We start from the raw sequence: 13,666 nt of genomic DNA, 5'->3' as shown, positions 1-13,666 counted from the left end.
GAAGCAAAGGCTCTACCACGGTGGAGGGAGAATGAAGAACCTCAGTCAGGATGTTGGGTTTAAATTCAGCTGTTGGGAGCTGCAAGTCCAAAAGCTCCGCTGCTTTCCTTGACAGTGTGGTAAGGAGCCACATCCTTAGAGGGAGCATCAGTAGGAGGAGTAAGCTCCCATTCCGGTAACAAATCAAGGCCACTTGCCTCTTTTAGTTCCTCAAACAAGTCATCTGACTCCATGAGCTCACCCTCTTCCATTTCTTCCACCTGGTACCTCTGCTCCTCTGAAATTCTATGTGCTTCTCGCCTGGATGTAATCTGGGAAATGCCAAGACGGCGTCGTTGGAAAGAATGTTGGAGCCTGAGCATAAGCCTGAGGAACCCCCAAATTAAAGGCCATTGGACCCATGGGACCCGAAGGTGCTCCAGAGGGGTACATTGCTTTTGAAAAGACACCATACATAGCATTTAAATAATGCGATGGGTCTTGTCCCGGGCCAGGAAAGGGGGGGTAAGGCTCAGATTGAGACATTACTGGACTCGGGCCAATCGGCGCCGACGGTGGAGCCAATGGAGTCGACGACTCATCAGGAGCCGGAGCCTCTTCCACCGGAGCCGGAGAATGCGTCAGTGATGGAGCCGGAGCTGGAGAACGCTCCGGAGAAGCTGCAGGCGAAGCCAGGCAAACAGGTGAAGCCGGATTCGACACAGAAGGAGAGGGAGAAACATAGTCCTTACGATGTCGAGGAGTTGGTGAAGTCGATCTCGGAGCCGTCTCCTTATCTGAACGGCGTCGGGAGCCGTGCCTCTTCTTCTTTTTATGTTTCTTCAACTTCGAAGCATGACCCGACGTCGACTTCGAGCCCGACCTTGATCTTGAACGTCTTCGACCTCTCTTCTCCTTTCTCATATTCGCTATAAATAGCTTAGCTTCTCTTTACTTTAAGGCTTTTGGATTCATCTTGCAGCAGCAAGAGCATCCCTCAACATTGTGATCCGACGACAGGCACCAGACACAATCCTCGTGTGGATCCGTAATGGACATGTGTTTACCACACTCTGTACAGGGCTTGAACCCTGACTTCTTCGCCGACATCTTGAAAAAGAAGCAAGATGAAAGCAGAAACACTAGCAGAAGCACAAAGTAACTAGAAAAAACTACGGAGAATCCCAAAAAACTGTTAGCGTCGACGGCGTGGAAAAAAGGGAACTGACTTCATCACGCCGATGAGGTCCTCTTATGGATCCAGTGATGTCAGCGGAGCCGCGTGTGGAGCCGTGCTTCTGTGCCATCGTCCTCGTCGGCGTGGAGAGCTACAAAAGTTTCAGAATGTTCCTGGCGCAGGGGATATTCACAAGGTGAGGAATCCACTGGCAGATGTATCCATCAGAAAGATAGGTTTAATCGCTACTACGGGGAATTATACACATCCCGGTCGTCGTGTACCGAAGAACAAATCCTTGACTATCTCGAACATATTAAATTGCCCTTCCTCACGAATACACACCGGGAGTTTCTCATGCGGCCCATTGAGAAACATGAAATATTGTTGGCTCTGTCCGGTATGAGAGCAGCTAGTGCCCCTGGAACGGACGGACTAGCAGTCGGGTTCTATAAGGCCTTTATAGACTTGTTACTCCCTCACCTCTCCACCCTTTTTGATGATGTATGTGTGTCAGGCATAATGCCACCAACGATGAGGGAAGCGCTGATAGTCGCTATCCCCAAAGCAGATAAACCACCTGAGGAGTGTGGGTCTTACCGTCCACTCTCTTTGTTAAATGTCGACACCAAACTATTCGCTAAGGTACTTGCAAATCGCCTCTCTCCTCTGGTGCCGGTTTTTGTTGCTCTGGAGCAAGCGGGGTTTGCTCCTGACAGGAATCTCACCTATAACCAACGTACGGTTTTTGGCGCCATTCAGCATGTTCGACACGACACTAAGGCGGTGGCGGTCTTCCTGGACATGGAGAAGGCCTTCGACTCCATCGAATGGTCGTTCTTACGCCAAGTTTTACCTAGGATGGGGCTTGGCCCTGTCTTTCTCTAATTGATTGGGATCTTATATGATGCTCCCAGGGCGAGGATCAGTGTGGGCAACTTGGTGACGGATCCTATTGTTATATCTCGCGGGACACGACAGGGCTGTCTGTTGTCCCCCATTTTATACACTTTGGTAGCGGAGCCACTGGCGTGTGCACTGCGGGAATATCACAGCGACAAAGGTATTCGATTCCCGACTTATAAAATAATAGTGTTCACCTACGCGGACGATACACTGATGTATGTTTGAGATCCTGAGAATAATCTCAGGGAGGTCGTGCATTTCGGGGCGCTGTCGGGACTTAGCTTTAATTGGAATAAATCTATAATTTTTCCGCTCACCCCAGTCACAACGCGTTTTGAATCGGACTTCCCACTGACCTGGATCTCTGAGGCGATACGGTACCTGGGCATACGCCTCCATACAGACTCGGAAATCGTGTTTCGGGAAAATTACGGTACGGAGGTCAGTCGACTGGAGGATGATGTAGAAGCTTGGATCAAGCTACCGTGGCGCTGCTAGGTAGGGTCTCCATCATGAAGATGGTGATTGTGCCCAGATTTTTGTTCCTCTTCACAAACATACCGATTGTCCTCCCTGCCTCATTTTTTCAGAGAGTTACTGCGTTATTAATAAAACTAGCCTAACTCTACCGTACCATATGGGGGGTCTCGGTGCGCCGGATCTAAATCTGTATTATACAGCTGCGCAGAGTGCACAAGCGTATTACTGGATACACGGTGCTCTGGACGTCCCGTTTCTTCGTATGGAAAGACTTTTTGCTGAGCCGCTCCCCCTCCCGGCCACAATATTTGAGCCCGCGGATCGCCGGACGGGGTTTCTGGACTCAATTAATTCGACGCAATATGCTTGGCATTCATTGCTGCAGCTGCAAGCGGGGGCACTGTTGTACTCTCCGGCTATGCCTCTGGAATGGACCCTGTGGTTGGCCTCATGTCGGGATAAAGGGGTTGTTTGTGCGCTTCAGACACTGAAGGGAGTAACCGCGGGTGATCTCTTCAAAGACGGTGAGGTTAAGACATGGGAGGATGTGGTGGTCTCGGCCGGAGAGAGCACTCAGCTGCAGAGATTCCAATTTCACAGGGTACAGAGGGCGTTCCGGGATATACTAGGGGAAGATCTGCAGGAACCGCCAGAGATGCTGGAATTGTCTTATATAATTAAAGCTAAATCTCCTCGGAAGGTGATTTCCAGCGTATATAAACTGCCAATGTCTCACAGAGCGAATCACTACACCAAAGCCAAACTAGCCTGGCAACGTGATTTACAACTGGAAGTAGATGATTCTATGTGGTTATACTGTTGTACTAGTACGCGTCTAAGTAGGGGTGATGATATTGAAAGCCTGTATTGGTGACCTGGCACTCAGAGTCTATACAGGGTTTATGACATTGAGAACCATTGAAGTGATAATGTTAAAAGACTGTATGGGGTTGTTGTTATGAGCCACTGACAGATGTCCATCCCACACTCTCAGTCAAACGCTTTTGTCTGGTACAAGGAAACAAGTCATGTAAAAGGGAGTCCCTAGAATAATTGCAAAAGAGGACTACTTCAGAGTCTTTGTGCTACATGGGCTTTAGCATATGCTTTTGACAGGTATACAGTGGACGTGGAGGCAATCTGGTATAACAGGCTAATATTCAAAGTCACGCTCTATGTCTTACTCTTGTGACACCTCAGAATTGAGGACCCATTTTGGCAGTGTTAAGTTTGTGAACTACTAGCTGTGACGCACCTCTTTCTCCCAGATCTCGGAGACAATTTCATCACGGTAGCTGGAGAGAAAAGGTCCCATGTATGACAAGAAAGCCGACGACAGAAGACAATCTCCCACCAGATAGCCAAGGTCTTCCTCAAGGCCCTACAAAGAAACAAAGAAAATACATAATGAAAATAACCCCAGCCAGCATTTAAAGACACAATATCCGTATTTACACAGTGGATTCAATTAGCTTACCTGGCATGGGTTCATTCTATAAATGGCTATCAATTTGGTCTAACCACTTTTATTCAGATAATGTAGTGTACAACATGATAGTTGGCAGCAAATATATTCAGAGCTTTTGTAAGTGTACACTTTCCTCGGTGTCTAAAATGCATCCACCGACCAATCAAAATGTCATAATGCTTATTGTTTAATGCCTTTACTTTGGTATTTTTTCAGGGCAGTACTTTGTGATTCCATCCACTGGTTCTAAAATTGTGGGAGGGAACCCAGAGAAGGGGAGAAGGGGATGAGAAGCAAAACCAAAGGGGAAAGTAACAATGAGGTGTAGGAAAGAGCCTATTTTTGACATGGTTACCACACCTTTTGCCTGGTAATTGATGTGATTTCAATTAGAAGTGCACTGGGTTCCTGCTAACCAGATCCCCAGTGCCAGATATCTTTCCCACTAATTGAGCAATTGTACCCCAATTTGGCAATACATTTAGCACTCCCTGTAAGTCCCTAGTAAGTGGTACCTCTGGGACCTAGGGAAGGAGGCTAAAGAGGGTTCTTAAGGGCTGCAGCATGACTTATGCCACTGAAAAGGACCCCTCACTGCAGGCTGCATGTCTTGGTGCAGACAAAAGTGAAAACACGACATGGCACATTACCCTGTGTACCAAGCTCACAGACACTGCATGCAGTCTATGTAAGTCACCCTTACAGCCCTAAGGCGGAGTGCACTATACTACATGTGGGGACATGTCTGCATGAGCAGATATGCCCCTGTGCTGGTTGGCTCTATTGCTGCCAGTATAAGTCAACAGAGAAACCATTTTAGGAACACGTGCTGGACACTGGTGACAACGAGTTTCCCAGCTACATGATGGCTTAGCTGAAAATAGGGATGTTTGATAACAAACACCTTGTATTAATAAACCCACAATGATGCCAGTATTGGATTAATTAATATATGTACACAGAGGGCAGCTTAGGGGTGCCCCCTGAAAACCTACCAGCTAATGGTGTGTTGAAGGGCTGGTTTCCGCCAGCCTGCCACCAGAGACAAGTTTTTGACACCCCCATCCCCCCAAATCAAGGCTGAGGGCCTTTGCTCTCAAGAGGTCAGAAACAAAGCGTCTCGGGCAGAGGACGTTTGCACCCCCTCCCACAGGATGACCTTCTCATTAGGAGTCCAAGGCAGGAGAGCTTTAAAGAGCCCACTGTCTTTGGTATGCAAATCTGGCTTCCCTCACAGGAGAGGATGCCGACCCTCTTTGTCTATAGCCCTTTGGCACCTGGACAGGCGGGAAAATTCATTAGTCAGATAGGCGTATCCACCCTCAGGCTAGTACCACCTCTAAGGTGGGCTTCCTGAAATGGAAGCGATTTTTCAGAGCTAGCCATCTTGGTGATGGCAAACTTAGGATCTCTAGGACATGGTTATGCCCACTTTCCACAGGAAGTGATCATATATGGGGCGTAGTGACCCCAGGGGTAAGTTGCCCATTGGCTACTAGTAAGTAAGTAAGTAAATCTTTATTCGGTTATAAAGCGTTAATAACCATAAAAGTACATAAAAAACATGTTAAATACACAAAACACTGGTGCGTTTTTCCAAAGCTCATTCTGGCTCAAATACATTACATTGCAGTGCCGATCTGAATATTTTATGGAACTCTTTTAAACTACCCTTTACCTTAAGTTGACAAAATTTAGTTCATCCAAGGTTTACTCTGTGTTTAAAAATACACATTAAAAAGGTACTAACATTTTTTGAAATCAGTACATTGTTCAAGAATTGTAAGTGCAGCATGGCAGGACGACAGCTTCTAAGGCCAAGGGTTCTCAGCAAGGGAATTAGCCATAGTTTGCGATGTGCAGTGTAATATTTACAAAACAAAACGGAGTGCATCGTTGATTGATCGGACATTTCGTCACAGGGGCACACTGTTAAGCGCTCATCCCAATTATGTCTTCTAGGGAAGGCTACAAGCCTATGAAAAATATTCAATCTAAATCGTACCAACAAGAAACGCTCAAAATGTGACTCAACGTAAGTCAGGTACGGTTCCATTTTCAAGGTGGTCATTACTGCCAAGGAATGTTGGACTGATGGTTTATTTATCTCCCTACTTAAGCGCAGTTCTTCCATATGGCTCAGAGCCCTTGTTTTTAAATCTTTCTTTGAGATCTCAGCGATCCATTCGGGGTTTGAATAATATTTATCCAGCCCCAGATCTGCAAGAAGATTTTTCACATATGACAACCACTCGATTTTCCTCGCATGTTCCAAGGACATACAATCTGCCACTATCTCTTTTGTGAATGAATTTTTTGTTGACGTCCAAATACGGCGCCACAACAAAAGGGGTTGGATTTTTGCCAGGTCCTCAATATGGGGCATTCCAAGTTCTGCATGACAGGCAAAAGTAGATACTCGCTTAGGTGCCGCCAGGAGGAATCTCATAAATGTGTTCTCTGCTACCTGTAATACGTTGGTGTTTTTGTGCCCCCACAACCCCGCCCCGTAAAGTGCGATGGAATGACACTTTGCTTTGTAAATATGGAGCAGCTCTACTGGTGGCCTCTTTCCTAACTTCTGAGAGAATTTTATAGGAGCAATTATTGCACGCAGAAGTAGATGTTTGCGGACTTCGATGGCCGCTTTCCAGTTGAGTTTTTTCGTCTATCATTACCCCGAGGTATGGGTATTGAGTAGTCAGATCTAATCTCTCTTTATCAAGAGAAATGATCCTTCCCCCTTTCTTTCCCTTGCCTGCCACCATTACGTATGTTTTTTTAATATTTTTTTTTAGATCCAACCGGGCCATAAATCTTGAATATCTTTCCAGAGCTTTCTGTAGCTCTCGCGGGGTACGTGCCAGGATCACGGCATCATCCGCGTAGAGAAGCGCGGGCACCAGGCGGTTTTTCACTCGGGGGAGGTCCTGACCCCCCCTCAACATCTCTGCCTCTAGGCCATTAGTATAAAGGGAGAAGAGAAAGGGGGCCAGCACACAACCCTGCCTCACGCCCCGCTCTACCTTAAAGGACTCAGATAGCTCGCCCTGCGTTCCAAAGCGGACCCTAGATGAAGCGTTAGAGTATAGCGCACGGAGGAGGTCTACGAGAACTGGTTCTATACCCATGTCAGTAAGGACTGACCAAAGCTTCGAATGGGAAACGCAGTCAAAGGCCGCGGATAGGTCAACATAGACCATATATAGCCTTCCTTGCTTTGCTTATACGTATTTTCCCATTATTAGGGCTAAATTCAATGCCTGCTCGGTTGTTCTGAAACCCTCTCGGAAGCCGAACTGAATATCGGATAATATCTTATGATCATCTGCCCATTCCTGGAGACGCTGGAGAACCACTCTGCCCAGTACTTTTCCAAGCGAATCCAATAGCGATATTGGCCGATAGCAGGTCACCTCCTCCCTGTTTCCCTTCTTGAATATGGGGACCATGATCGATTGGGTCCAGGTTTTAATTAATCCACACTTCATTGCTGCGTCAAACACCCTCTTTAAAATTGGGGCCCATAAGTCTAATTTAAACTTAAAAAAATCGACTGGTACACCGTTTGGGCCAGGGGCTTTTACGCATTTGCTCAATTTAACAGCGTTTATAACTTCAATAATTCCGAAGTTTAAGGAAATAGGGAATAAGTTGCCTTGGAGACTCTGATTATTCACCTCTGATGTATCAACTTCTGATAATTTGCCAAAAACTTTAGAGAAATGATTTACCCATACTGGACCCTCAATTGCCACATCTACTGTTGGCTGATCACTTGCATCTATCAGGAAGGGTGTCTTCACCACTTTCCAGAACTGCTCGCTGTTTCTATTCTGTGAGCTTTCATATAGTTGGTCCCAGAGTGCTTTTTTCAATTCCTGTTTTCTTATTTTACAGGCTAATCGATAGGACCTTCTTAGACTGCAAATCTCCTCTTTATCTCTTACAGATTTTGTCAACGCTTTTTTTAGGGATTTATGAGCTATAGTACAATCCCGGTTAAACCACCCTTTTTTTCCGCCCTTATTCCCTTTTCTGTTACATGTTAGGCAATCATTTAGCTTTTCCAAAATTAGGCTAAAGTTTTTTAGAACTTCCTCTTCCCCAATGTCGACATCTAGGCACTTCACTATGGCGGGATATACCGCAAGTACCACCTTGTTTGTCAGATCTACTGGGTCTATCTTTCCCCATCCTATGGCATAGCCATTTGTTTTTGTTAGATATATCTTATTCTGGGCAAGTGCGGTCATCAACGAGTGTGATGTTAGGTGCCCCTGGCCCATAACCAAGTCAAAGGCCAGGGCAGCGAGATCGCTTAGAGTATTGACTATTAGTCTAAATCTCTGAGCCTTGCTATCAAGGGTCACTGAGACCAATATGTAGTCAATCGTTGACTCGCACCCCCTACCCAGATAGGTTGGCTGTAATTGCCCACAAGAAGTGTTAGTTTTATTTAGTATCACCAGACCTAATTCTGACAGGGTTTCATTAAGAAAATCTCCTACCACAGAATGATTAAAGTGGGTCGTGTAACTTTCTGTTTCCTCCACCACGCCGCAAATATTGCTGTTTTTCGCTTCGCAAGGGTGGTGGTTAAAGTCACCCCCCCCCCAGACGATGCTTGGGACATCTGGCCCTTGCATTTTTTTATGAGGGAAGAGAGTTTATTACGGAGAACCCCGAATAGAGCGCTAAGCGACGGACAACGCCCACGGATTTCCGGGCATCTCCACCTGGGGTTTCGCTCCTCTGCTCCTGGCTCCTCCTGGAGCATTGAGTGGCAGCGCAACGCCACAGGCAGCGCCCACGGATTTCCGGGCATTTGTCACCCGGGGTTTCGCTCCTCTGCTCCCGGCTCCTCCTGGAGCATTGAGTAGCAGCGAAACGCCACAGGCAGCGCCCACGGATTTCCGGGCATTTGTCATCCGGGGTTTCGCTCCTCTGCTCCCGGCTCCTCCTGGAGCATTGAGTAGCAGCGAAACGCCGCAGGCAGCGCCCACGGATTTCCGGGCCACATCTTTCCCATAGTATCGCGCTCCTCGGCTCGAGACCTTGCTGAGCCTAGAGTAGCAGCGTAGACACCCGACAAGACCAGCCTCCCCCTCTTCCTCGAAACTGATCGCCACGGCGAGGTTTCACACAGTTCCGTGACGTAACGGTTCTGGAGACCTTCGTACGTTCGGAAAGGAGGAGAAGATACGTTGGTATCGCCTAGACCAGTCGCCCCGCGACACTAGTTCCCGTGTGGGGACACTCGAGAAGCGGACCCTTCTCGATCCCTCCACAGTTAGGCGGAAGGAGACGACCGGTAAGAGAGCTCACACAAGGGGGAGTCAGGGGAAGGGGTAAAGAGAGCCATCACTCATTGTGTGTTTGTCTATCTTACAGATCTCCCGCCCAGCCGTCCCTATCCGTCCTTCCCTCGCTCACCTACCCCTTTCGTCCGAGTGTATTACACATCCGCCGGACTAGGGGCAGATGGGAGGTGGACCCCTTTAAGCTTCAGCGTCATCCTGAGGAGCGGAACCAGTGGAGACCCGACAGAATCATCGGCCCACGAATTATCTCCTCCCGATCACGCTGACTTAGGCCATGACCACCTTAGAGGATGTGGTAGCCGCTCTCGCCCTAGTACAAGCAGAATTAGCTGCTTCTCGTTCTGACACAGCCGCTCTACATGCACGGATAGATCGGCTCCAAAGGAACCCCTTCGATGCAGGGACCCCGTTCCCGTCACCAACCCAACCTGTGGTGGTAGAAATGCCCACACACGTCCCGTTGGCCCCTCCTGAACGCTTTCATGGAGACATACAGAAGGTGCAAGTCTTCATGACTCAAGTGCTGTTACATTTCCATTGTAAGCCGAAACTCTTCCTTACCAACCAAGCCAGGGTAGCCTTTCTAATTTCCTACTTGGCAGGGGATGCGGCTCAATGGGCGGTTCCCATAGTCCGTCGAGACGAAGCCCTGTTGTACGATTGGGATGCCTTCCGCAGCGCCTTCGAAAGAACCTTTGACCGCAGAGCTGATACCTTCTCGGCTGACCGAGACCTGCTGAACCTACGGCAACACCCCAATGACTTCCTAGGCTACCTCAACAACTTTCGGCGGTTGGTGGCAGAAACCGACTGGCCAGAATCCAAACAGTCTGCCATTTTCTACAGAGGGCTAACGGACGAATTAAAAGACGTCATCGCCCAAATTGACCCCCAACCCCAAACCTGTTCGGCGATGGTGGAATTGGCCGCCCGTTTAGAGCATCGGCTCAGAGAACGAAAAGGGGACCAGAAACGGAAAGATAGAACCCCGTCCTCCTATGACCATGCCCGAGCCTCGGAACAGGCGGCCTCCAAGTCTGAGCCCATGGAAATCGGAACAGTGAGAGCCTCGCTAACCCTGAGCGAACGTGATCACCGCCGTAAACAAGGCCTATGTTTGTACTGAGGGAAGAAGGGGCACTTCCTTCGAGAATGTCCGGTGAGACCCAAGACGAGCAGACCGCGCCCCGGACAAACTGCTATGGCCACAGAAGAAGGCACCGCGGGAAACTACAGAGCTTGAAGGTATCAGAAGGGAAGCCTCCAAGCCACCACTCCATCCCTTCCATGGAATCCGACAACTCTCGAGAACCAGATCACTTCTTCATCTCCCTGGAAGCAGTGATAAACCAGCAAACACAAACCATAAGAGCCATGATAGACTCCGGGGCTACCGGATGTTTCCTGGACAAGCAGGAAGCAGAAAGGCTCGGGATTCAATTAACGCCCAAGGAACAGCCCGAACTCGTTTTTGCGGTCGACGGGAAGGAACTGGAGTCGGGACCCATCCGATACGTCACCCCGTTTCTCTGGATAACCATAGGAGGGGACCATGGCGAGTGGCTGCAGTTGAACATCATACAAGCTCCCCGATGCAACCTAATCCTAGGTTTGCCGTGGTTACGAAAACATGAACCTACTATCGAATGGTCCACCAATACCATCTCGTTCCAATCCGCCTCATGCCAACGACGGTGCGTCAGCCCTAACCCACACCCGGACACGGTCCGAACCTCTGCTCAACATGTGGCAACTGCCGCAGAAAAGGACGTGGCGCACCCTACCTGGTATCTACCCTATAAAGAGGTGTTCAACGTGCAGATGGCGGAAGAGCTACCCCCGCACCGAGAGTACGACTGCCGCATCGATCTAGTGCCAGGCGCGGTTGTTCCGTGTGGTAGGATATACGCCCTCACCGGGCCAGAAACTCTCCATTTGAGGGAGTATCTGGACACCTACCTCCGGTTGGGGTTCATACGTCCCTCCCGGTCGCCCGCAGCGTCCCCGCTCTTCTTCATCCCGAAGACCAGTGGTGAGCTGAGATGTTGCATTGACTACCGCGCCCTTAACGCGCTGACGATCAAGAACAGATACCCCTTACCGCTGATTCCGGTTCTATTGGAGCAAGTCCGCGAAGCGCACATCTACACCAAGCTGGACCTCCGAGGGGCGTATCATCTGGTGAGAATGAGAGAAGGCGATGAGTGGAAAACCGCCTTCAAAACACGGTTTGGACTCTTCGAGTACTTAGTGATGCCCTTTGGACTGTGTAACGCCCCGGCAGCCTTCCAGTTTTTCCTCAATGAGGTACTACGAGAATTTCTGGATAGGTTTGTCGTGGTGTACATTGACGACATCCTGATATTTTCAACCACCCCGGAGGAGCACGTCGTTCATGTCAGGCTCGTGCTACACGCGTTGAAAACCAACCGCCTCTTTTGTAAACTCACCAAATGTGAGTTCCATGTTACGACAGTGGAGTTCCTCGGAGTTCACCTAACCCCCACAGGACAGGTTATGTCCGTCCGAAAGGTGCAGGCGGTGGAACAATGGCCCCAGCCCCAGTCAGTCAAGGAAGTCCAAAGCTTCCTTGGCTTTGTGAATTTTTACCGCCGGTTCATTCACCACTTCTCTCACCTGGTATCACCTCTCACCAGACTAACGCGAAAGAACGTGTCGTTCCACTGGTCTCCCGACGCACAAAGCTCGTTCGAACAGCTCAAGACGGCCTTCACATCCGCACCCATCCTGAGACACGCCCGGCCCGAGCTCCCCTTCATAGTGGAGGCAGATGCGTCCGACGTCGCCGTGGGAGCTGTCCTATCCCAACGCCATCCAGACACCGGCCACCTCCACCCAGTGGCTTACATGTCCCGGAAATTGAACCCCGCCGAACACAATTACTCTGTGTCCGAAAAAGAACTTCTTGCGATCCGGGAGGCGTTTGTGGAATGGCGACACTGGCTCATGGGAGCTCAGCACCAAATCACTGTTTTCACGGACCACAGGAACCTCCAGTTCCTGCGATCAGCTCGACATCTCTCTCCTCGGCAACGCAGATGGATGTTGTTCTTCGCAGAATACCACTTTATAGTCACCTACCAGCCTGGCTCGCAAAACCAAAAAGCCGATGCCCTCTCCCGGTAAGGTACGACCAACATGCCGGCAGTGGAACCAAAGAGGGCTATCCTGTCCCCAAGTCAAGTGGTAGGAGGGATGACAACGGACACCTTTCTGAGGGCAGTGAAGCACGGACTCGCCACATTCTCTTGGAGATCTTGGTTAAAAGGACACAAGGAATGGAGCCTACGACATGGCGTCCCCATGTGTGGCTCCAGAATGCTAATCCCCACGCTTCCTCTACAGAAGCTCGTTTTCCATTGGTGCCATGAACTACCCTGTGCAGGGCATACGGGAGGAACGAAAACTCTGGAGAAGGTATTGAGACAGTTCTGGTGGCCATCAGTGAGACCAGACGTTTTGCTATGGGTAAAACGCTGTGACGTCTGCTCACAAATGAAATCAGACCATCGCAAACCACAAGGCCTTCTACGTCCGCTTCCTACACCCCAGACTCCATGGGAAAGAATCTCGGTGGACTTCATCGTTGGATTGCCCAAAGACCAGAACTGTACCGCTATCGTGGTGGTGATCGACTACCTTACCAAAATGGGACACTTTCTAGCGTGTAAGCAGGTACCTACGGCAGGGGCACTGGCAAGGCTCCTGTTGGTGAACGTGGTACGACTCCATGGCCTTCCTAGCGGCATTGTTTCAGACAGGGGGTCCCAGTTTACGGCACGGTTCTGGAAGGTCTGGTGTGCCGAACTGGGCATTCAGTCATCCTTGTCCACCAGTTTCCATCCCCAGACCGACGGGCAGACCGAGAGACTGAACCAAACCCTGAAACAATTTCTTCGGTGTTATGTGGACAAGGCCTCGAACGCCTGGGTGGACTGGTTGTGGGTTGCCGAGGTCGCCTACAACGACTCCGTCCATACATCCACACAACATACCCCTTTCTTTCTTTCCTCAGGGTACCATCCACGATTCACCCCATTCCAACTCCCTCACACGAATCTCAGCGTTCCAGAGGTACAGGACAGACTTTCGGCGATTCGCTTAACCCTCACCAAGGCCCGTGAGACCCTGCGACTGGCCAAAGCCCGATACAAACTTCATGCGGACAAACGTCGCAGACCCGATCCTGTGTACCATAAAGGGGATAGGGTATGGCTGTCCACAAAAAACATCAAATTCAAACGTCCCAGCGTCTTTAATCCGAAATTCATAGGTCCTTATCCCGTGGTGAAACACGTTAACCCTGTGTCG

At 49.5% G+C, this 13,666-nt stretch overlaps 1 protein-coding gene across 1 annotated transcript in view; it reads right to left on the bottom strand.

Moving 5' to 3' along the window:
* The window catches only part of DNAH2 (dynein axonemal heavy chain 2), a 2,945,517-nt gene that overhangs the window by 607,862 nt on the left and 2,323,989 nt on the right, over positions 1-13,666 (bottom strand). Inside the window, exon 67 of the mRNA XM_085638712.1 lies at positions 3,798-3,923. Coding sequence (XP_085494838.1) covers positions 3,798-3,923 — 126 coding nt within the window. The remainder of the gene's footprint in view (positions 1-3,797; positions 3,924-13,666) is intronic.

The sequence above is a fragment of the Triturus cristatus genome, chromosome 12 (genome assembly GCF_964204655.1).
Source record: "Triturus cristatus chromosome 12, aTriCri1.1, whole genome shotgun sequence".
NCBI lineage: Eukaryota > Metazoa > Chordata > Amphibia > Caudata > Salamandridae > Triturus > Triturus cristatus.
The sequence above is the reverse complement of the archived record's forward strand: the minus strand, read 5'-3'. Positions and strand labels throughout refer to the sequence as shown.